The following is a 25,269-nucleotide window of genomic DNA, read 5'->3' as shown; positions in this document are numbered from 1 at the left end:
GAAAATGTCTCAACCAAGCCCCTCCCTAGATCACCTAAAGATAAAATGAGGGAGGGGGAAGCATATTCAACTTTAAAGTTCTGTAATTATAGCTATTACAATAAAACTCAACATATGGCATTGGTTTCTTAGTCAGGTCTATTTTGTAGGGCTGACACAGGACTTCTAACTGTTACATCAGAATATGTATTGGCAGACACAGTTCAGCAAAATTCCAACTAATCAACTATTTTGACTACCGTATTTTTCAGAATATAAGACGTACTTATCCCTCTCCCCCCCTAAAAAGGCTGAAAATAGGGGTGCATCTTATACTCTGAATGTAGCCCCGACCACTTGCCAGCCTCCGCATGTCTTCTCCCTGGGTGTAGAGATTGCTAAGATAATGGGGTGCATTTTTGGGCTCCGTGCCTCACATTTTCAGCCTCCAACACTCTGTTTGAGTTCTGTTCAAGGCTATAGGGATCACCAAAGCACACTGTCGCTGATCACCTACTCTGCGCATCAAGTTTTTGGCCTCCACATGCCCTGTTTCTGGCCTCTGTGTGTCGCGTTTTCGGGTGGTGTTGGGCAGCGATGTGGTTTGGCGAACCCCTCAGCCTTGAATGGCTCTCAAACGGAGCACTTAGAGGCTGAAAATACAAGGCACAGAGCCCAAAATGGCAACCTGGAAAAGCTGCTGCCTTGTCTTACCACTTCCACGCTTCGCCTGATTTAGTCACTGGAGCTCTCTCCGATGATCAGCTGAGATTCAGAAGCTGCTTATCAGCCCCAACGAGCATGCTCATAACCAGCGAACTAGTGTGCTGAAGCTGACCAGGCTAAGGACGCTAGCTGGATGAATACCTGGTAGGCAGAGACAGAATTTTATTTTTCCCATTTTTCTCCCCCAAAACTAAGATGCATCTCATACTCCGAAACGTCTTATACTCCGAAAAATATGGTTCCATCTTTGCTTTATTTGCTCCAATCTGATCTGAAATGATTTTGTATATAGCTTAATAAGTAAGACCAAATATACACTATATTGATAAAAGTATACGCTCACCTATCCACATAATCAGAATCAGTTGTGAGCGAATACTTTTGGCAATATAGTGTATGTTTACTCAAAAATTTGTTAGATCACACTAGCCAGGTCTCCTATATAATTAGCTATCCATGAAAATATTAGCATAATACAACAATGTTTATGCACCTTTTATTAGCTGAGTAGCAAACTTTTCCTGCCCAAGGAAAGTGAGCACGGCTAAGAAAAGACCCCTTTCACTTCTAAATTGTTCTTGACTTGGAGCGCTCTTTGAAAACTCTACAGTTTTCCCATATGCAAAATGCAACTGATCAGTTGCAAAATGCAGGGTCTAAGTGTTACAATGAATTTGTAAATGCTGTAATTACAGTCAATGTGTCTCCAACCCAAATAAAATTGTTAACATTTTTAAAAATTCTTATAACGCAGAGCATAAAGTTATTTGAATTAGATCCTGTGAGTACATGAACTCTTGAGAGCTATTATGGTGTCCTATTGATAAGCCTACTAGGGAAGATGGATCAGGATCAACTTTTCTTACTTGCATTTACATTACTAAGAAACTCTTTCATAGCTATTAAGTCCTCACTTATCTCACAGAAAACTGCTAAGAAAGAAAACAAAAAATATGCCACTTGGGAAGGTATTTGGCAAGGATGGAATTCTTGCAAAGGCAGCACCACAATCCTAACACATACAAAAAATAGAAAGGCTTTGTATACCTTCTATTATTTTACCATCAATTCTCTACATTTTATTATTTTCACAAATTGCAAGCACTTATAATGCTAAGTATAAAGCTTACTGAGCCTTGGTGGCACAGTGGTTAAAATGCAGTACTGCAGGCTACTTCTGCTGACTGCCAGCTGCCTGCAATTTGGCAGTTCAAATCTCACCAGGTTCAAGGTTGACTCAGCCTTCCACCCTTCCGAGGTGGGTAAAACGAAGATTGTTGGGGGTAATAGGCTGACTCTAGAAACCGCTTAGAGAGGGCGACAAAGCACTGTGAAGCGGTATATAAGTCTAAGTGCTATTGCTAATAAAGTAATCCTAACCCCATGCATGCCACAATCTTGTGTTAGAAACACCACAGAAAAATCCTGTTTGTGTTATTTGCTAGTAGTATTTTATATTATAAATCATATGGGATTGTGTTTTACTCTTTCTGAAAATAGTATTAAAATACTTATTATTTAAAATAAATAAAGCCTTCATGCCCAAGCAGTACTAAATTATAAATAATCTGCAGTACATATTATGTAATTCTTTAGGGAGTGAAAAAATGTCACAAGGATAACACCAATGATCCACCTTTGTAAGGTAGCAATTATTCCCATATTTCCAATCAGCTCATCCAAAAAGTGGGTTAAAGAAATTCATTTAAAGATGAAAGTATTTTTTTTACTGAAAGCGTAAGAGTATTAAGCTTTTATTTTAAGCGCTGCTGATTATTGATTACAAGATATATCAATCCCTGGTAGGAAATTGATCAGTGGAAGGTTCTTCTATAAATTTGAGAAACTGTAGGAACATAAGGTATTATCCAAGATTTGACTGCTATTAGTTGATTGTTATTAGCTGTTTAGGTACAATTTAAATGACTGGTTTGAATCTCTCAAAAGTTGAGCACATCAGTCTGCACATTTCACATGCAGATTTGATTTCTTGTGCTAGCTGAAGCAGCAAGACAAACTAGAAACACTGCTTTGTTTAGGATTGTATGCAATTCAATACTCCTGACTTGTTTTCCCCCAGTAAGCAGCTATAAACCCACTTGATAAACAGGAATCTGTTATGTTCAATTACATTGACACAGGAAGAAAGAACCAAGAAGTAGCAGTCTAAAAGTGTGCACAGAATTATCCGTGGCACGACATAACCGCGGTAGACTAAAGCGCGCCGACAACACCGCGGTGCTAAAACCGCGATGTCAAAACCGCGCCGACAACAGCGCGCCGACAGAAGCGCGATTTAACTTAAGGTAAGGTTTAGGGTAGGTTTAGGGTAGGTTTAGCGTTAGGTTTAGGGTTATGTTGCAGCGCGCTTCTGTCGGCACGCTGTTGTCGGCGCGCTGTTGTCGTGCGGTTTTGACGGTGCGGTTTTGTCACCGCGCTTTAGTCACACGCGCTTTAGTCACACGCGCTTTAGTCTACCGCGGTTTTGTGGTGGAACCGAATTATCAGTTGAATATTATTCAGTTCACCCTATTTTTAGATTTAATAAATCTAAAGGTTGGGGATCACTGCACTAGCATTCTTCCCACTACCCTGCCAGAACCTATGAAGCTTTTTGGATGAAAAACATGTGCAAAGGTTCTCCTACTCACAACTGCCTAGTTGAATCTAGGAGGACCTCTAGATTGTACACTGGGTCTATCTGGGATAGTGTTGCCCCATCCAGAACTAGAGACAGAAGAACCTTGTCTCTGGAAGTTCCAAATATCCACAGCCACTCCATCTTGCTAAGGTTGAGTCAGAGCCCATTTTGCCCCATCCAGGCCTGAACAGCTCTAAATACTGGGATAGGACATCCACAGCATCACTCAAGGGCCTGGAGTAGAGGTATAAAGCTTGGTGGACTTAGCATATTGATGATATATCCCCACAAACCGATGAGATATCTCACCCAGTGGCTTCAGCTAGGTATTAAATAGGAGAGGAGAGAGAACCAAGCCCTGAGCATGGGGTCATAGGGTTGAGAATGAGAGAATGCAATGTGCCCCAGAAATAAGATATCTGAGGCTCAATCCCCATGAGTGGCCACTCTCCCAATTTCCATCCTATTTTTCTCTACCTGTCATTACCTTGATTTTACGAATTGCTTACATCCCTTCAGAGCCTTCCTTCTCCTCCTGTCCATAGCAATCTATGTCCCCACCTGTAACTCCCACCTCACATACACAATCCAAATGAGGCTTTGCTGCCTAAGGTGCTTCAGCCTAGCAAATAGCAACAATGGACAATCAAGAAACCACTTCATCTTCTAATTACAATCATATATTGCTCAGTGAGTCTTTTCTCATTGGACTGTAGCTCATTCAAACATGTGCACACGCACGCACACACACTATCCAGGGCTGACACACATGAAGGAAGGCTGCTTTACCCTCTAAATCCTTCAACTAGACGTTAACAATCCAGTATCTTCTTATAGAATCCCTTTACTCTCCTCAGCTATTGACATAGACTAGGCAGAGATGTCTATCCTAATGTATTCAAGTGGTGGAGAGGAGCTGCAGCCAGGAGGACCCTGGTACCAGTCCAGTCCTTTCCTGTATCCACCACAACAAAACCTCTCCCTATTATCCTAACAGGGAGGCCATCCATGTTCCAGTTCTGTAGATTTTTCATTCTAAAGTTCATCTTTTTATGCAGGTTAGCCTGTTGGATACTACCCATGTTTTCCCGAAAATAAGACAAGGACTTATTTTCTTTTGACCCCTCAAATAAGCTCTTGGCATTTTCGGGGAGGTATTATTAGGAGATGGCGAGCGGGGTCACCTCATGGCTGCTGCTGTGTTGCAATATTTTCATGAGGGGCTTATTTTAGCGCATGCGCTCAAAAGCCTGATTGGACTTATTATAAGGGGAGGTCTTATTTTGGGGAAAACAGGATTGTTCGAAAAGTAATAAATTTGTAGTTGCGGGACTATATCATAATTAAGCCTGCAAGTCCCCTTGCAGCTGCCCAGGTATAATTTGAGCTTATCTCCAAACATATTGATAAACAGAAAACCTGTGCTGATAATATAGCTTTTCCTGCCTTGATTCAATATTTGCCAAATGCAATGGCGGTGCCTAGATGAACTGTGGCTGCCAATCCATTTCGCAACAGCCCAACATCCTTAAGTAGGACAAGCTGCTAATCTGCACTATATTCAGAAGTGATTAAAAAAGTTCTAAAAAATTCATCCATTTATTACATTATTCCAGGGGCGTCAAACTCAAGGTGCTTAGATCTGGCCCAGGGGCTCCCCTGGAATCAGTGAAGGACCAGCCTGTGGTGCCTCTGCCAGCGAAAATGGAGGTTCGTTTTCCCTGGCAGATGGTTGCAGGAGGCCATTGCAGTATACAACAGAGCCCATGAGGGCTGCGCACAGACCTCCTAAGCTCCATTTTCACTGGCAGAGGGCTGCATGAGGCTGTTGCAGCTGAAAACGGAGCTTGGGAGCCTGTTTTCACTGGCAGAGTGCTCAGGCCACTACAGGTGCCCCTGACACAAGTGACATTGAGATGGCCATGCCCACCCTGACCACATACAACCTCCCCCCTCCCCAGGTCAAACAAAACCCTGATGCAGCTCTCAATGAAATTGAGTTTGACACCCCTGCATTATTCAATGGGGGTCAGGGTAGACAATAACTGCACAATAAAAATTATTTTGAAAGAAATAGGTTCCTTTTTCCACACTATTTGAACATAAAGTTCAAAACAAAAGCTGTAGCAGTAGAACATAAATGTAGGCTTCACTTTGAAGGAAACTTAGAATGAATTCCAAGAATAGTGTGTCAAAAGCTCTTCATAAAAGTTGGGTATTTTATTTATTAGCTATCATTTTTATGCCACTGAGTTGCACAACACTATATGCTCTACAAGGTGCAAGAATAACCCAATTATAAAAATCAGTATCGCGTTACCTATATAAGTATTTATCTTCAGCTACAATTTCCTTCACTGAGAGGCCCATGGAAAAGGACTATTTTAACCCTCTTCTGAATGAATAAAAGAGCAGGACCTAACATGATCTCAGGAGAATAGCTGTTACAGAGGGAGGGAGCTGGCAATAAGGATACCATTCTCTGGGTCCAGACGCTGCTCATCCTAGATAGCTATTCGCAGCATTCTTTTTTGTCTAAATCAGTGTTTCTTAGCCGTGACAGCTTTAAGATGTGTAGACTTTAATTTCTATATTTCCTAGGATATCATGCTGGCTGAAGAATTCTGGGAGTTGAAGTGCAGACATCTTAAAGTTGTCAAGATTGAAAAACACTGGTCTAGATTGTGTAGAGCAGGCAGATTCTGGAGAAGATAGTCCCCAAAACAAGCAATTTTTTTTTGCTTTAAGTTTGTAAGAGTTCTTTAGAAAATATGGTTTTTAGAGCATTTGTTTTACTTAAAACATTTTTGATAGTGTTATTCTAAACATTTCTACCAACATAAAGGCCATGCATTCTCCTCATTCAAACATGTGCACTGTCTGGAATTCAATGGGCAAGTATGTTTACACTAATGCTCATTGTACATAAAGAAATGAGTTGCAATGTGAAAGCGATTTGCAGCAAAGGAAGAGCAAGTATTTTTAAATCAAGATTGACTTCTGATAACAACATAGATATTTTCATAAAGTTTTAAATACAGGTATTGGGTTATACGGGTTATGAGCATTCCCTTAGCGAATGTTCGAAGTTATGCGATAAGCGTCCCTAACGTTTACGAACAAGTCCCAAAACTACGAATCTTGCAGCACCATGGCAGTTATTTGTCCTTATGCAGAGGCAACATTTGTCCTGGACATTTTGGCCAGCAATGTGCCGGGCAAGTTGCTGGATGCCCGAACAGAGCTTCTGGGGACAGATTTGCCCCTCAAAAGCTCTATTTCAGTTGGCAAAATGCTGGACGAGGCCTGCAAAAACCTGAACAGAACTGCAGAGTGGTGCACACAGCTGAGAGGCCGGAGAAGAGAGTGCTTGCTAGATTTTCACAAGGTAAATGACATGGCATGGCAGGTTGGGGGGGGGGGGGGCTGAAAGCAATTGTGAGGAGCATGAAGTGTTTCAGTGGGTCAGGGAAGCCATGAGTGCTCTTAGGCAGGTGGCCTGTTCCATCACTAGACCCTACCCACCCAACCTTGAAATACCTCATGTGCACTTAATGAGCCTCACATTAGATTAGTGAATACATGGGCAAAAGGAGGGAGTGATCCCATTCAAGATATGTAATTCACTCCCACAAATCCTTGGGTTACGAATGAAATGGGGAGGCTCCATTACATTCATGACTCAAGAACTACTTGTACTGAAGTGATTTGCCATTAATTTTCTTCAACAGTTTGCAACCCTGGGATTTTCTGGTTTCTACTATCCAAATACTAAGAAGCTCTGACTATTTAAGTGTATGGTTTTCTTAAAAAAAAAAAAAATCAGATTAGATGCTGCACTTGCTGATAAATGGTGTCGGATCCAGGCAAGGAGGACATTTTTCTCAGGCAAAAAATAAATCTTAATACCCAAACATGCACTGATGATAATTAATTCAGACAGAAAGCAAAGAGTGGACACCATACGAATGGCTATTGAGCCCTGGTTCTAATTAAGTGTTGCCAAAAGCAAGAATGAGTACTACGCTCCAACTGCTGGAATGCTCGGCCAGCATAGTTTCAACCCATCTGGAGAATCTGATAGGGAAAGCCTAGACAGAGTTTTGGACTAATCCAATAAGGCAACATGTGTGTTCTTAAGAGATTCGCAGAAAATAAAAAAATGTAATTTAAGTAATTGACAAGTCAAATATGCAAGTTATACTGAATATGGCCCTACTCCTTACCTAGTAGGTTTTATGTTGTTTTTTTAAAAAAATAATGTCAAAGCAGCTATGCTGTTTCTGTTGCCAAATATCAAAAAAGTAACATATGAAATAAAAACACATATTCAAATAGACGTTTGCCTGCTAAGTTAAACTTGAAAACAAACTACGAATACTTTATATCTAATATATTGTGCAAAACATCATCACTAGATAAAAGCCTCATATCTATTTCTAATCCCCACTGTAGATCTACTTACCAAATCCCTGTGTAACACCCAGTTAGCATGTAGATAATGAATGCCATCTAAGATCTGATATAATAGAGATTTCACCATTCCCCGAGGTAACTGAACTGGCTTCTTGTTTGCCTTAGAAGCTCTGTGAAATTTTATTATGTGCTAAAAAACAAACATAATTAATCAGCATGAGTGGAAACAGTTTGAAACAATGTTTCATTATAGCTAAAATGTCTACTGTATTCATTACTGAGTTGGCATTTCTGAGATTAAAACAAGAAATACGTATATCACTTTGTAAGGGTTAAACCATCTTCCTTTTCATTTAATTTTGTACTCATCAGCTGAATTTTGATCTTAAATTTTATATATCTACAGTACATATATCTCTATCTGGTACATTACAAACTATAAGCCTTTCCAACAATACTTTCAAAGAATTGTTTCTAAATCTGTACTTCCTGCACATCTAGAACAGGGGTGTCAAACTCGATTTCACTGAGGGCTGCCTCAGGTTATGTTTGACCTCGGGGGGCTGGGGTGAGCAGCATGGCCAGGGTGGGCGTGGCCAGCTCAACATCATTTGTGTTAGGGGCGCATGTGGCAGCCAGAGCACTCTGCCAGTGAAAACAGGCTCCTAAACTCCATTTTCAGTTGTGACAGCCTCCTGCAACCCTCTACCAGTGAAAACGGATCCCAACCTCCGTTTTTGCTGGCAGAGGCATGGCGGGCCAGTCCCTCGCTGTTTCTAGGGTGCTAGAAACTCGGGCCAGATCTAAGCACCCCACGGGCCAGATTCAGTTCCCGGCCCTTGAGTTTGACACCTCTGATCTAGAAGATATGGCTATAATTACATTAAATAAGAAAAAAACAACTACACCAAGGTCAGATTAAAACAATTTATTTCATAAGATGACATATGTTCAATGTTTTCAATAATGGTATAGATCTATTTTTTATGGATCTACAACCATTTCTCTACCAAAAGATGAGGATATTGTTATCGTCATATAATGTACGTGATGAGGCACTTCTGACTTTCATACTATGTCTAAAAGTCTGAAATATTTTAAACATTTATTTCTCTTTGTCCTTCCCTCCCACAAATGAGCTGCCATTTACTTTATCCAACTTGTGTTAATTTAGGGAAGAAAAAAAAATTCTTATCTGCTACATTGCCAAGTACCAATACTCTAAAAAACATCTTGTGAAATCTTTAAATATCTTATGGGAAAATAGGGAAAGTTGTTTTGGACTTCCAGCCACTTTGAAAACTGGATTTAATCCAAACTTATTTATTTAGAAACACACCCTTTCCAACATTTCTATACTCAACATTTATAGTGTTTAGAGTATCATTGAAAAGTATAGTGAAAAACTGATGACAATTGAGTGTCATGCTTAAATTAAGAATTATGTCTTTTCAAGTCTCCTCCTGGAGAGGTGTCCATAACAGCTGTTGCAACTGCAAATTGAAGTTCTATCGCTTAGTGCACGGGTGTCAAACTCAATCGCATCACATGACATATTGTGGCGGGTTTTTTTGCCTTTGCGAAGCTGGGGTGGCCGTGGCCTGCGCATGACGCATCTGGATGCAAGTTTGGCATCCCTGACTTAGTAGGATAAGCAATACTGATGAACATGCAAAGGGACGGGGCTTCCATTTGTAGCTGCACTTGCCATTTTATTGGCTAATCCACAAGCATTCTTACCCAAAGGTCATGTTCCGCATAGTCAAAAAGGAGCCATACTTTTCTGTCAGCATGAGACAGAAACACCTTTTGCAGAGAAATTACATTTGGATGCTTGAGTTCCCGTAACAGCTGTAAAACAAATACCATACACTAGAAAAATGTGCAAACCTAAAATACAAATTGGCAATTCTTTTTATAACTTTAAAACAAATAAGCTTGTTTTTCAGGCTTAATCTGAAATCTTTTAATTCACAAAGGACCAAAAAAAGCAGTGTGGGATTCCTTTTAATTAAGAAATTCCAACCAGGTTTTTAAATTGGACTAACAGTTGGGTCAAGCGTACCTCCCTTAGGATGCAGATAACACTAGTTAAATTTGAACTGAAGGGATCTTCCACAATTTAAAAAATGATGCAACTTTAACCCAAAACGTAATGGCATAAGTAAACCGAATATACTTCAGGTACCTGGAACTTTTATGACTTATGCACGTTAGTCATAGAACTGTAACTTAAGAATCTGACAAATTAAATTGCTCAGTATATGATTCTTTATTAATCTGCAGGCTACAGATGAAGATATGCAAAGTGGTTTATTTCTTATATCACAAGTCATGCTTTAAAATTATTATTTTGTTCAATTGTTGATATTTATCTCTACACCTGGCAAATCAATTTGTTCCCTATAAAAATGGACTTACAAAAATAGTAACTTTAAGCTAAAAGATTTAAGATTGTTACAGAATGCTTCATAATTGAAAAGCCAGAGGTAGCATATGTTTAAAAAGTCTCTTAGAAAAAAAAAACCTGACCAATTAATGAAAATTTACAAATAGCTATAGTTTGTTACTTGACTTACGACCTCAACTGAACCCAAAATTTCTGTTGTTAAGTGGGACATCTGTTAAGTGAGTTTTGCCCCATTTTATGACCTTTCTTGCCAAAGTTGTTAAGTGACTCACTGCAGTTGATAAGTTAGTAACCTGGTTGTTAAGTCTATCTGGCTTTCCCATTGGCTTTGCTTGTCAGGTTGCAAAAGGGGGTCACATGACCTTATGACATAGCAACGGTCATAAATATGAACCAGTTGCTAAGCATCCAAATTTTGACCACATGATTGTAAGGATGCTGCAAAGGTCATAACTGTGAAAAATGGTCCTAAGTCACTTTTTTCAGTGTCGTTATAACTTTGAACAGTCACTAAATGAACTGTTGTAAGTCAAGGACTACCCGGGCTACTGAACTAGAAATAGCATTATAATCTACTTTCCTGTCCTGTTGAAAAACAAGATGTATAGTATCACAGTAACCAAATTAAAATTAATATGAACACTAAATGAACTGTTGTAAGTCGAGGACTACCCGTGCTCCTGAACTAGAAATAGCATTATAATCTACTTTAAACAGACTTTTCCCCATCCTGTTGAAAAACAAGATGTATACTACCACAGTAACCGAATTAAAGTTAATATGAATACTACTTAGAACTGAAGTTACTTACAGCTATTTCTCTGCATGCAGACATAGAAATCCCAGTACCTTCTATTTGCTTCAGAGCATAATCTTTATCATCTTTCCTATGTAGGGAAGAAAAAATAGTACAAAACTGCATTATAAATTCAAAAGAATTCTTATAAGCACCACTCTGGGTAACATTCTCAGTTAAATGTTCAGAACTATTTACATTCAAGTAAATGTTTGAAAAAAGATAAATGCTAGGAAGGTTCAATCAAACTATAATTTATATAATACATAGCCAAGACCCACATAGCTAGCTGGATTAGAGCATGACCTTTATACGACACATTTACTTTATTTGCTGTGAATAAATATACATTGAATGTAACTGAATCTTTGAGAATAAGTTAACATTTGAGTACAAATTCCATGAAATGAACAGCTTGAAAATTATTTTTAAGTATGCTATCAACAACTAGAAATAAAAATATAAGATACAAAATCTAACAAGCTAGACAAAACATATTACTTAATATATGTTTATGTATTTTCTTTGTATAAAGCAATTTATCTTCCAAATACATCAGAAATTGATATATCATCAGAAGAGCTAAAATGTAAACTTAAATATTTAACATGAATCCATTAGACTGTACAACCCATTTTCCTATTGAATGACCTGAATGACTTAGAAATAAAAACAAAATTATAGATGAAAGACTGATTTTGAAAGCTAAAGTATAAAAATTAGCAAAATAAATGTATTTTTTATAACTTTTATAAGTACAACCATTTAACTTGACATAATGAGACATGAAATGTATTGCACCAGGGACAGGGAATGCAATCTAAAGGAAGTTATCCATCCATTTTGGGAGATTTTTATGCCCAATCCCATTTCCTTCCTACATGTTCTCTTATGTATGGCAGGGGTTCCCAACCCCCAGTCCGTGACAGGCCCCGGTCCACAGCATGCCAGAAACTGGGCTGTGCAAACAAGTGAAGCCCCACCTGTGGGATTCAGGCAGCACATGAAATCACACAGACACACAGACACACACACACGATCCATGGAAAAACCTCTCTTCATGGAACTGGTTCTTGGTAGCCAAAAGGATGGGGGCCACAGATGTACAGTATATATACAACAGTCTGAATCTACAAATATTATATCTGATAACAATTCTGATACTTTCTACCAACACTACAAAGATGAATTAAAGGTTTAAAGGTTTCTCCAGTCTACGCTGTCTTGAGAGATGCTTCCGGTATCATGTGGCAAGCATGAAAATGCAGAACACAGTAACTTTCCCACCGAAGTGATATCTGTTTATCTTTTCCCATTTGCATGCTTTCAAATTGCTGTGGGTTAACGGGAGCTGGGATGAGTAATGGGAGCTCACCCTGTTATGTGAGACTTGGGTCTCAAACCCAGGCTGTCAGCTCTTCAGCTGACATGCCCAGTGTCTTGACTGCTAAGCCATTGTACCATCACAAAGATGAATAGAAGGTTATAAATAGCTTTGGCAACTGGCTGTAAGGTGAAAAAATCAAGCAGAAATGTTTAGAAAAAATTAAGTAACATTCAACAAAGCTTTGACATCTTTCACTGATATCTTCTAAGTCAGGAGTCTGCAACCTTAAACACTCAGAGCCATTTGGACCATTTCCCACAGAAAACACCAGGAGTCACAAAACCTGGGTAGGTGTGGCCAACTTGACGTCACTCACTCCCATCCAGTCACATGACCCACCCCAGCTACGTCTATCTAGGTTCTGTGGCTCCCGGTTTCTTTTCTGTGGGAAACAGGTACCTCTCTCTCTGCGTGTGTCTCTCTCTTTCCCTCTCTCTCTTTCTCTCCTTCTCTCTCTCTTTCACCCTTTCTCTTTTCTCTGTCTCCCTCTGTCTGTCTCTCTCCCGTGTGTTCCCTCTTGAACAATTTTCAAAAACAGGCGACGGTTGGGGTTATTTTTTCTGATGTTATTCGTTCTTCTTTGGGGGCTTTTTTACCATATGATTTAAACCAAGAGTCATTTCAGGTTCCCAGATGAATGAAGTTCTTTTGTCCCACTGCTGTGGCTTCCTGTTGGCTGCACCCACCACTGGCTGGTCCCTCACCTCCCCCTCCCAGTCACTCCTCGCCTGGCCTGAGAAGGTAAGGGCAACAGTGAGAGATGGACATTTGCTCCATATTCCAGAGCAGGAGCTGAGTCTCACGGGCGCTTCTTCAGGTCTATGTTGGCGCTGTGTGCAACTCAGTTGCTCGGGGAGACGCACGACTTACTCTCCACTCCAAGACACTGGCCCGGCCCAGCTGTGGCTGATCACTCTGCGTCGTAATGGGCTCCAGGAGGAGGAGGGTATGCGGTTTCCCCCACTGTGAAGCATGTTAAATTTAACTGTGTTGCACAAGGCGCTGCAAGAGCAGCGGGCAGGCTATGAAGGTGACAACTGCAGCGGCGTCAGAGGAGTATTAAGACTGTTCATCCCCATCAGTTATTTATAAAAATAAAAAAAGTGGGATTAAAAAAATGTTTTTAAAAAATCTGAAATCTAGTTTCAGTCATACATCCCCACCTTTGGGCCACTACTTCAGCCCCAATGCCAAAGAATATTGCTTCTGCGCCATGATCAGCACTATAGCATATATGCAGTGACCCAGTGGTTAGAATGCAGTATTTTGCACGCTACTTCTGCTGACTGCAATTTCACAGTTCAAATCTCACCAGGTTTAAGGTTGACTCAGCATTCCATCCTTCCAAGGTCGGTAAAATGAGGACCCAGATTGTTGGGGCAATGGGCTGACTCTGTAAAGAGTTTAGAGATGGCTACAAAGTACTGTGAAGCGGTATATAAGTCTAATTGTTATTACTGTTAAACCCTAGCCATCCCTGCCAACTCTGCATTCCACAGGTTTTGCCACACCAATCTGTCCTTTGGCATTTTCATTCTTAGCCTGGCCCAATATCAGGCAACTGCTAGATACGGCAGACCTTCCTCCCAAAGCAGCTCACATCATTCTCCATAGGTGTCGTTCTTGTGATGCTTCAGAAAGCCTTTGGAAACCTTCTGAAGCCTTACAAAGCATTGCGATATTGTTGCACCTATCATTCTACAATGTGGAATACCATTCTCAATGTGCATGTAATAATTTTGGTTGTATCACTTATTTAAAAAGTTCACTAGAAAATAAATTTAAATCTTGTCACTGGGATAAGGACCTGGATAGTTGGAAGCAAGCTGTTAAGATTTCTGAACAAATTCCTCCTGATTTTTAGCTATTTTGGATACACGCCTGTATTTCTGTAAGTGCAGTAATCATGTACTGACTGTAAGCAAAAAAGCAGGATTTTGAGTCCTATATACTTGTTATGATCAACCTGTAAAATCCTGCCCAAATGAATGAAGCATTAAGATTCACCAATGGGATCCACAAGAATTTGCCACACCTAATGGAGCCTGCAAGGCAACCTTGAGACTCCACTTGTAGAGTAAAGGCCAAGGGTTTTATGTGCAATAAAATCTACTTTTCTTCTTATCGAAATGTAGCTGTAGTCTTAGGCTCCTGGGAACTGGGAAAGAATCATCTTTTGCAAAACAATGCATCTTAAATTCTCTCCACCTTGTTAAGTAGTCAGCAGAGAATGAACAAATTCTGTGCGGTTAATAACCCTTGTCCATTGAATGCTATTCTGACTCCAGAGGTTTTTCTCCCCCCTGGCTTAGGGAAGTCTATTCCAAATTATTGGAGCCAAGACCAAATCTCTTAACCGCAATTTCTCTTATTATGAACACAGTAGAACAAAACAACTTTGGTTCAATTATTGAGTCAGGCTCCCAGGTACCTGAGCCAACAACAGATTTTTGAACATCATCATTTTGTACCAGTGTCTTTCTCGAATCCTCAACCAGTATACATACTGGCAATTAAAAGAGGTAGGGGCAAAAGAGGTGGCTCAGTGGCTAAGACACTGAGCTTGTTGATCAGAAAGGTTGGCAATTCAGCTGTTTGAATCCCTAGTGCCGCGAAACGGAGTGAACTCCCATTACTTCTCCCAGCTTCAGCCCACCTAGCAGTTCGAAAGCATGTAAAAATGCAAGTAGAAAAATAGGGACCACCTTTGGTGGGAAGGTAACAGCGTTCTGTGCACCTTCGGCGTTTAGTCATGCCGACCACATGGCTCCAGAGATGTGGCTCTTTGGCTTTGAAATGGAGATGAACACCACTCCCTAGAGTCAGGAACGACTAGCACATATGTGTGAGGGGAACCTTTACCTTTACCTTAGGGGCAAAATAAGGAAGGTTCACAATAAATATAGCAATTCTTCTTTCAAAAATCAAGAAGTGAAATAAGGCCTTGGGTAATCCAGACAATTGGATGCTACAATAATCTTAAGTGTGACACCCTGAGAGCATGAGGCAAGAGCTTGGCCATCTCAGCTGTGAGGAACAACAGATTATGCAAAAATCCATTTATTTTCAGAAACCAATGGATCTCCCCTAGAAAGCTGTATTCCAAAGAGGGAATAGAATGTTCGGGAGCTCTTGGGAATCCACGGTGATTTTGTATTTCTCTCATTTTAATATGTATAAAATGCAATTTAAAATTGTATAAGCTATCTGGAGAGGCACAGTGTAACAAACAATGCAAAAACATTTTACGTAAATAAATTCAATCTTTATGATGAAAAAAAAACAATTTGGACACAACAGGTGCAAGTTATGGGCATATATGAAAGCAGTTACTATAGTTGATCAGATCTGGAGCAGATCTGTTTAAAAAAGTGACCAGACTGCAGAAAATGTCTGCATTGGCTACCAGTCTGCTTCTGAGTGCAGTTCAAGGTTATAACCTTTAAAGCTCTTGATGGCATAGCTCCAGGCTATCTGACGAATCAATTTGTTCTGCTAGGACAAGCCTGCCCCATTTGTGCTGGCAGAGAGGGCCTACTGTGGATCCCATCAAAGAACTCCCAAGTATTGGAATCTGGAAAAAGAACTTTCTCTGCCGTAACAACCCTCTCTTTGAAACATTCTACCCTCCTATCTTCCATAAAAGTCTGAAGACCTAGCTCTCTCAGTTGGTTTCAGGACTCAATGGGGGAATACCACACTAGAGGTGGCTACTAGATTGATAACAAACCCCACCACCTCCCTGGCTTCCCCATCCACCTTTCTTTTATTTTCATACTAGTTGATAATCTGGCGTTGCCCAGGTATTTATTTATAGGGGGAAAATGTCCGTACCAAACATAATTTCTAATGTTGGATTTCTCCTCTTACCAGAGGGAGCCTCCTTGTGGAGCACTGTAAAGCCATTACCATGGCAACACCACTGCGCTGTACAGTAGAAGCCATTTTAAGGCACAACAGGCTGTATCTTAACAGAACACACACACAACCCAAGGGGTTTTATGGTGGCTTACCCCCACAGTATTTGTTTCCAGAGTGTAAATCATCTGTGTACCAAGTTTGGTTGAAATTAGTAGAGGCATTCCAGAATTATGCTGGAACACACACACACACACACACAGCTATATCTATCTATCTATCTATCTATCTATCTATCTATCTATCTATCTATCTATCTATCTATCTATCTATCATCTATCTATCATCTATCTCACTGTTTTCTTTTCCATTGTTTATTCTATTGTTCCATTATTTGACTACTGTTATGCTAATACTTCTTTTCATTTCTCCATTGTTATTGTTGTAAGCCACCTAAAGTAGACCCACACTAAAATAGGAGCAAATAAATTTACAAACTAACAAATGAACGCTATTGTGTCCTCATCCATTGCCAGAGAATGAAGGGTGATGTGGTTGTTGCCAAAAGCTCAGAGATAAACAACTTAAAGTCAGTAAGACACAGGTCACTTCAATTCTAGGAGACCTCTCTGTACTCCTAATATACTTTTCAAATTTTAAGATGAAGCCTTCTCTTCAATTTCACAATGTGAGAATAATTCCAAAGGGTGTTTTGTTTTCATCACTCAGTCTTTGGAAACATAAGTCTATAGACATAGTCCTAGGTATTTTTAGAATTGTGTCTTGCTATCTAGCAGGGGTAAAGTCACAACGAAACCTGGATTCGCCAGCCTTCATTGATAAACTCAGTTTCGCTAGGATTATAATGACCGCTCTAATCAGTATATCTATAATTTACTACACACCTCTCAATATCTTTTATCTTATCACTCTACTCTATCTATACTGTACTTCAACATAATCTGGAATGACCAGCCCTTGCATTAGCTCATACCTCTGCCAACCTTTAACTATCCCTCCTTGGCTCATCACAGCATAAAGGAGGGCATCACAGCCTGAACAAAATAAAGTTGGTTTTATGTGCAGTGGGCAAAATAAATTATATGAAAAAAATATATATGAACAAAATGGAGGTTGATGCCCTTTTCCTATCTTTTACCTATGTCCAAAAACAAATCAAGTCCATCTCTTTGCTTAATAGCAATAGGACTTAAGACTTATATACCACTTCACAGTGTTCTATAGCTCTCTCTAAGCGGTTTACAGAGCCAGCATATTTCCCCCAACAATCTGGGTCCTTATTAATTGTATCAGACCCCAATGTATTCTTCCTGCCCTTAGATATCTCCCGTGCAATCCCATTTAAACCAAAGCATAAAAGCTTCCTCTCCAGTTCACAGTACAGTCCAAGGGCAGCCTTTGCAAGAAAACTGAAAGCTAGATAAACCCCAGCTCTTCCATCCTCCATCAAGTGATGACCTCAATATGCCATCTCCTTGGACTTTCTCACAAGGACATGAGTAGGTTCCCCAAACTGGCCAGCAAATCAGATCCCTGGAATTTTCCACTTTGTAGCCCTCAACATCTATAAAAATCTTTTTTCCCCATTGTTCGGGATCTCTCTCTTATACATAATTAGGCACCCAACAGATAATTCCAATAAACGTGGTTATTCCCTTCAGTGTTGTTCTCCTTTTTCAGACCAAATCCATTATATAAACATCGTCTAAAGAGATAGCCCTGCATGGAAATTAATTTTCCACTCCCTAACAAAAAGAACATTCCTCTCTAACAGACTGGCCTTGTTATTAGACCTCTGAAGAAAAGAATCTCAACAAGGGTGAGACCAACCTGATTCCATAATATTGGTCAAAGAATTAAAAATTGCACAAAATTTACTTTGCTTTCCTCTCTCAGCAAAACTATTTTTAAGAACATAGTAACAAAGAGCTAATATCTAAGTTATTTTTTCTCCCTTATATATCATAAATTTTAGATTTTGTTTGAAATCAAATATTTTCTTATTACTCTTCTAGTATCTTGGGACCTTTGTTTACTTTGGCTAAAGAGGATATTTAATCTGGATGCAGAGTTTAATATAGTCTACAGACCTTGTTCATTTAATTATATTTTCAAAAATTATTTATTTTTGTTTACATTCCCATTTTTTAAAAAAAAGAATCACATTTTGTTAGTACCGTGGTACCTTGGTAGTCCTCATTAATTGGTTCCAGGACGCGTGTCAAATACCAAAAACGATGAGTACCAAATACTTTTTCCCATAAAGAGTAATACAACAAGTCATCATTTGTTTGCTATTCATTGCACAAGTTCTAGCTTGTGCAATGAGTAGCAAACAAATGATGAGTACTGGGACAAAATTTGTGCATCAAAATGTGTTGAGTACCAAATTTGATGAGTTTCCAAGCAGTTGAGTACCAAGATACCACTTTATGTGATATACTCATTCCCCCCCCCCCACTATTTACTGCAGCAACTTTCAATTTTGGATTTAATCTCCTTTTTACAAAATCTTTATATTGTTACTAAGTTGGAAATATGTGAAAATGTATTATATTTTAAATATTATAATCCAGGATACTGCACTTGTATGTAACTGCTAGTACAATAAGAAAAGTCTGGAGAAAAGTAAAGCATGGGGGAGGGGAGAATTGATTGGTTCAACTATAGTGAGATAATTCTATATTAAAAACTACAAAAAGAAATATACTTCCAAGCTGATATACAGGAAAATTGGGGGGTGGGGGGGACCTATTACTTTCCTTGTAATTGCTCTATTGACATGCATGTAGACCATGAATGGTCAACTCAGAAGTAGTATATATTATATTTAACTATTATCCTATTGAACAAGTCTTGAAAGCTTGTGCTTCATGCACTATGTAGTGATAGTTTATTAGATAATGTCTAATTTATTATTTATTCATTTAATTTATATGTCCACCTCTCTGATCATAACGAGTCTTGGGCAGCTAAGTATGGTTTACAATACAATACAATACAATACAATAACATAACATAAAGCAGGACTGACATATGTTAAAAATAATCTACCAGAAACTGAACAAATTCATGGATTCTAATTGCTTGAGTGTACATTATATATTTAGTCACATACAAAAAATATGTTGGCTTGGTTTTCACATTATATAAAACCACTGGAATTGGGGTGTTGTTTTTTTATTCTTCTCCTGAACTCATGCATTGGAGTGTTGGCTGGCCTTTTGGGGCAGTGAGAGTCAGATAAAGATAAAGAAAGTAGCCACTGCTTCTTACCAAATTCACTGATGGAAAGCTTTATTGGAGCAAGTGGGCACGGTTATCAAATCAGTCATTCATTATATTTACAATAATTGTTTTCTACTGGGGTAGTAATTTAAATTACTAAAAGTTTCACTCACAAGTTATGCATCACTCAGAACTTATGAAATTATCTTTAGATAATTTTTTAAATCACCAGCAATCATACAGCCTTTACACATATTAAACAAGTTACATAGTCACAGTCTAACCCAGCTTTATCTATGTTTTAATACCCTGTTTCCCTGAAAATAAATCCCCAATAATTAGCCCAATTGGGCTTTTCAGCGCATGCCCTAAAATAAGCTCTCCTTGAAAATATTGCAACACAGCCGCAGCCATGAGGTGATCACGCTGGCTGCCTCCTGCACTTCAAAAATAATAAGACCTCCCCCAAAATAAGGCCAAGACCCTGTCTTATTTTGGGGGAAATAGCCAGGATGGTGGATAAAAACGGACGATTTAAAAATAAATAAATAAATAAATAGGATTTTTTAAAATTTAAATATTTTTTTAAGTTAAATTGGATTTTTTTTATTTTTATGAAATTTATTTTAATAAAATGCTTTTGAAGTAAAAATCTATCTAAATATAGTTTTCTATTTAAGATACATTAATACTTTAGTTTATTCAGCATGAAATGAAGCTTAGTTATGTAGCATGAGGCTGCATATTCTGCAATATTAGGGCTATCGGTGAATCAACAGGGAGTCAGAGGAGGAGCCACTGCGGGACAGAGATGACAGTTGCTCTTTAAAAATTATGTTTTCAATTAAGTTGATTTAAATCAACTTGATTTAAATCAAATCCACCCTGTTAGCCAGTGTACAACTTACACTTGTGTTCTACCTATTTTTAACACTCACTGTGTTTGTGACTTTGTCATCCATTTTTGTTCAATAGTAACATTTATTAAAGCACTTTTCAATTTAATGTTTGATATATATCACTATCACTTCCATTTAGATCTCTAAAATAATTTAATATTTCCTCATATGTACCATTGCAAATGACATATTTTGAATTTAATTCATTCAAATGGTAGATTCTTCTTTACGTTGTATTTTATTTTCCTCTTTTAATCATTTCTTGTACTCTTTGACTATATTATCTGCAACGATATTTTACTTTTTTATATCATACATTATCTTCTAATCTTTATTTTTGCAGCATTTTTTCTATTGCTCACAATTTTTTATTCAAACCCACTTTCAATTCTCTGTTCTACCAAAAATCCTTTTACATATTTTCCATTAGTATTACGCTACTTTTTTTCTGGCAGACGATAACATAATTCTTTCCACTTTATCCCAAACAATTTTCACATCATCTATTATGTTCAAATACCAATCATCCTATTGGGAGATTGATCTGTCCTCTACTATTCTTTCAGTTACAACTCATACTTATTTCTTGTCACAACTGTTCTTCTTTTATTTGAAATGTCCCCTCCCATTTCTTTCATGTTCATTTCACTCAAGAACCACTCTTGGCATTACAAACAATGCTCGATCCCACATTCAGAACCTTTCATCCCCCTTGTAATCTTCATTTATTCTCCAAGCCTTCTGTCATAAATAATTATGTATCTGCAATATTTGTAGGCTAGTCTACATCAGATGCTGCAATAAGATAAAGTAAAAATGTGCACACAAAAATAGAAGAAAATGCATAAATCCAAAATCTATCATAATCAAGTATGCTTTTGAAATGACAGTCATTCTTTTTATACTCACAAGATACACATTCTATATATTTAGAAATATATTTGCTTTTGGTACTGAAAGAGAAGGAAATTATATTCATTTTCATTCTCTGTACAGTTTCTGAAGAAATGAATATTATAAAGAGATTTATACCTAAACTACATCTTCAAAACAGATCTTTTTCTAAGTAGATGACGTCTCAATTTTTTACTTGTTCCTGGATCTCTAAACAGCCCAATAATTTTTATGCATTGTTTCCTCCCATTTCCATATTATTCATGTTGCTTAATGAATATTTTATTCCACCAAATTATTCATTCAGAATGTTGAAAGTTAATATTTGAGTCTTACATTATCTACTAGACTCTTAACAATCATTATTTACTAGACTCTTAACAATCTACCAACCCCTATTTTTGTACATACTCTACACACACGCAAACACTATTCCTAATTAAATCTATGGTTTCGATTTTCTAAATGTCTTTGTCAACTAGAACCCACAAGATGATAACTTCTTTAGATCAACCACATCCTTCCCCTTTCACTTCAGATACACGAGACACCTAATTTCTTTCAGTATATTTATTAATTCGGGCTTTTTACCATTTATTCCCATTATATTCCAAGTCACAATCTTCCATATGACACCCTATCACTAGCTAAGCCCACAGATATTGACTTCTGCAACCAAACAGGTTTTGGTCAATTGAGGCTTTCATAGAGTGTTTTTTTAAAAAACACTGAAAAGGTATAGATCAGATTACTACCCTTGGCCACAATTGCACCAGATGTAATTTTCCCTGCTAAAGGTAAGGATAGTTTGGGCACTTTTTAACCACAAATATAACCAAAGCTGATGTTTATTTTCTGCAAACTCATCCTATTCTATAAAAGCTAGGATAAAGACTACGGTATCTTGCAAGCTAACATCCTGTTGTTCCACATTTTACAACTATAAGTGTATATATTGTATTAAGAAAACCTAGAGATTATTGATTCTTTTTAAAAAGTATGTCACTTGGTAAAATAATATGTTACTGCTTTAAATATGTTAAAAGTTGAATAACAATTCACATTAAAAAAAACATATCCTTTTTATGGTAGATGAAGGAATATATGTAGCCAGGAATTTTACAGTGACACAATATTATATCTTAAATTAAAATACAAAAATCAAATATAACTTGCCCAGAACTGATACAATAGTTTTCACAATATTAGCTACTATATTCAGCAGGGAGCTTTCTTTAAAAATATTACCCAAGATAATATATTATATGCTGGCTATTTGAAGAAGGCTGTATTTATTAGGGTGCTATGTATAGCATAAGATGAAGAGTGCAGGAAACACAACAAATAAAACCATAATCATTCATGATACCAGCTATGAACAGAAGAATACGCTACTACCGTAGTAGGATAAGGGACAAGAGGCATGTTAACATAAAAGCCAGAGACACAACGTTAAGAAGCTAAGTATGAAGAGAAGCTATGTTCTGGGAGTTATCTGTTATCTCATTTTAGTAATATATTCTCATCCCACTATCCAATGGTTTATTTATACTTGCAAACAGAAAAGCAATTACAAAGCATGACAGTGGTGGAGCAAGGGGAAAAGACTTAATCGGTTGATGATAATTATGTCAGTAATTAAATCCAACACTAAATAATATTGGATTACAACCAAGAGCATGGGAAGAGCTTTGCAAAAAGCTAGTTGGGCCGATAGTAAAATATTTCAAAGAGTAATTATACACAAGAAATATTAAAGAGAGAGAGGGGGGGAGAGAGAGAGAGAGAGGGAGAGAGAGAGAGAGAGAGGGGTGCAACAGACTTAGCGTAGTAGAGGCAGGCATGTTTCAATATGGGGAAACGGCATAAGGTGGTCACCAAGCATCTGTCTTGCCTGCACAAACACTCAGCTTGTATAAAAGAATCAGGCAATAGAGGATGAAAAAGACCTGGCTTTGCCTGAGATCGTGGAGACTCAAGTCATAAACAATGCAGGACTAGATGCATAAAGCAATGCAGTTCGGGATAAAAAAAAATCATCTCTCCGCTTGCCCAATGCAAAGAAGGGTCTTTTCGCAATATGATACAACCACCCACCCACCCCACTTGTGCCCCATCTTATTCGGAGATGGTGAAGCTGCAACTTGAATGTACCCCCCCTCTTTCCCCCAAAATAAGACCTCCCTGGATAATAAGCCCAATCAGGCTTTTGAGCGTATATGCTAAAATAAGCCCTCCCCGAAAATATTGCAACACAGCAGCAGCCATGAAGTGACCAAGCTTACCGCCTCCTGCACCTCAAAAATAATAAGATCCCCCCCCCCAAAAAAAATAAGGCCAAGTGTTTATTTCGGGTGTTAAAAGAAAATAAAGTCCTGTCTTATTTTGGGGAAAACACAGTACCTATGGAATACCTATTAGAAAGACTAAAGAGTCATTGCATAAGCTTCAACAGATGACCATACCCTTTTTTTCTCCCCATATGTGGATGCCAAGCCATTATATACACCAAAGCAAACTCCAGAGAAGAGGGTTTGGTGTCAGATTCTGATCAGAGCTCCACAGGTCTCGCCCAAAGCGGAGGAGAAAGTTAGGACATGCCTGTCACTGTCCGGGACCATAGCAGGCTGCGTGGCAGACCGAAAAACCCTCAAGAATGGCTCCGGGGCAAAGGGAAAAACCAACACACGGCCCCGACCCCAAAGGGAAGAAAGAGACTGGCGAAGAGAAGAGTGAGGAAGGGGGAGGGAGAGACAGGCAGACAGGCTGCGGCAACCTTTTCTAACTTGGCGACCTCCAGCCGGGTCCGATTACAGTCTAGGCAGCCTGCCCAACGGAGAGCGATGGGACTTGTAGTCTGGCACATCTGGAGGCCAGCAGGTTGGGGAAACGCGGCGTCCGAAAGTCAGGGGAGGGGGGGAGAAAGGAAGGGAAGAAAGAAGGGGGGAAGGGAGAGGGAGAAGGAAGGAAGGAAAGAAGGAAGGGGGGATGGGGGAGGGCGGGCATTGATCGGCCGGCCCAACCTTCGCAAGCGGCCCCGTCTCACTTACCCGTCCTTCCGCTTGGCCTTGTAGACGTGCCCGTAGGTCCCCCTCCCCACCTTGCAGCCCTCGTACTCGAAGAGGTCCTCCACGCGCTCTCGCTCCCCGGTCAGCTTCACCTTGAAGTCATAGTCCATCTTCATTCAGCGCCCGGGCTGGTCGCCTCCTCAGACGGCAACCCACCACCCCGCGAAGCCCCCGCCCGCCACCGCCGCAGGCACCAGGGAGGAGGAGGCCCCGCCGCCGCCGCGACGCGGACCATCCAGGTACAGTGGGGAGAAGAAGGGGAAAAGCGGCTGCGAGAGGGGCTGAAGCAAGGCGGAGCCCTCTATTCTTCCGCGCCTCCTCTTCCTCCTCCTCCTCCCCGCTGCCGGCTCAAGAGCCACACAGGCAAAGCTGCTCTACGCCAGCCGGTATCTCGTTACCCGATATACGGCAACCGCGCCTGACCGCGCTGCTGCAAAAGAGGAGCGTCGCAAAGCGTCGCCTCTCTCTCTCTCTCTCTCTCTCTCTCTCTTTCCGAGTCTCCCCTCGTCCTCGAGAGCGCACCACGTGGAATCCAACCGGCTCCCAGGCGGCCCCTCCTCCCCGGGCAGTTTCCTTCCCCGACATGCACCGCGCCATAGCTGCCAGCTAAAGACTTTGGCAGCAAGCAGAGCTACGGGGAAATCAACACGGGCCCGTATTAAAGAAACGTCTATTCTAAGCGCCTTGGGAGATGTCGTTAACACACATTAACCGGATATGGATTTGGTGAATGCTGGGAATTGGAGTTTTTACCGGCTGCGATTGGAGAAATTGAGAAGAGGAAAGCCAGGCGCATGCCGGGCGTTGTAGTTCACGTATGTGTTTGGTAAGGAGGAGGGGGGGGTGTCCTCTAGTTTCCATGGAAACCTATTTCTGGGAACTAGTTTTGAGGTTTGGAGTGCCATAGACTCGCGGTAAAGATTACGTCTTTAAGGTAACTGATATG

The 25,269-nt window shown here is 39.5% G+C and overlaps 1 protein-coding gene across 5 annotated transcripts in view; it reads right to left on the bottom strand.

Moving 5' to 3' along the window:
• Positions 1-24,747, bottom strand: part of CDK8 (cyclin dependent kinase 8) — a 68,683-nt gene extending 43,936 nt beyond the window's left edge. For 2 of the 5 annotated variants that reach the window (XM_014053189.2, XM_087721239.1), the window contains exons 1-4: positions 24,306-24,737; positions 10,984-11,059; positions 9,503-9,613; positions 7,812-7,952 (exon numbers count right to left, since the gene is read on the bottom strand). In XM_014053189.2, coding sequence (XP_013908664.1) covers positions 7,812-7,952; positions 9,503-9,613; positions 10,984-11,059; positions 24,306-24,439 — 462 coding nt within the window. In that variant the 5' untranslated portion in view covers positions 24,440-24,737. Of the gene's footprint in view, positions 1-7,811; positions 7,953-9,502; positions 9,614-10,983; positions 11,060-24,305 lie in introns of all 5 variants that reach the window. The other 3 variants (XM_087721237.1, XM_087721238.1, XM_014053188.2) reach the window with 3 other exon arrangements.
• Positions 24,748-25,269: the final 522 nt, after the last annotated feature.

The sequence above is a fragment of the Thamnophis sirtalis genome, unplaced genomic scaffold (assembly GCF_051295495.1).
Source record: "Thamnophis sirtalis isolate CommonGarterSnake01/CBP01778 unplaced genomic scaffold, rThaSir2_p1.2 scaffold_8, whole genome shotgun sequence".
NCBI lineage: Eukaryota > Metazoa > Chordata > Lepidosauria > Squamata > Natricidae > Thamnophis > Thamnophis sirtalis.
The sequence above is the reverse complement of the archived record's forward strand: the minus strand, read 5'-3'. Positions and strand labels throughout refer to the sequence as shown.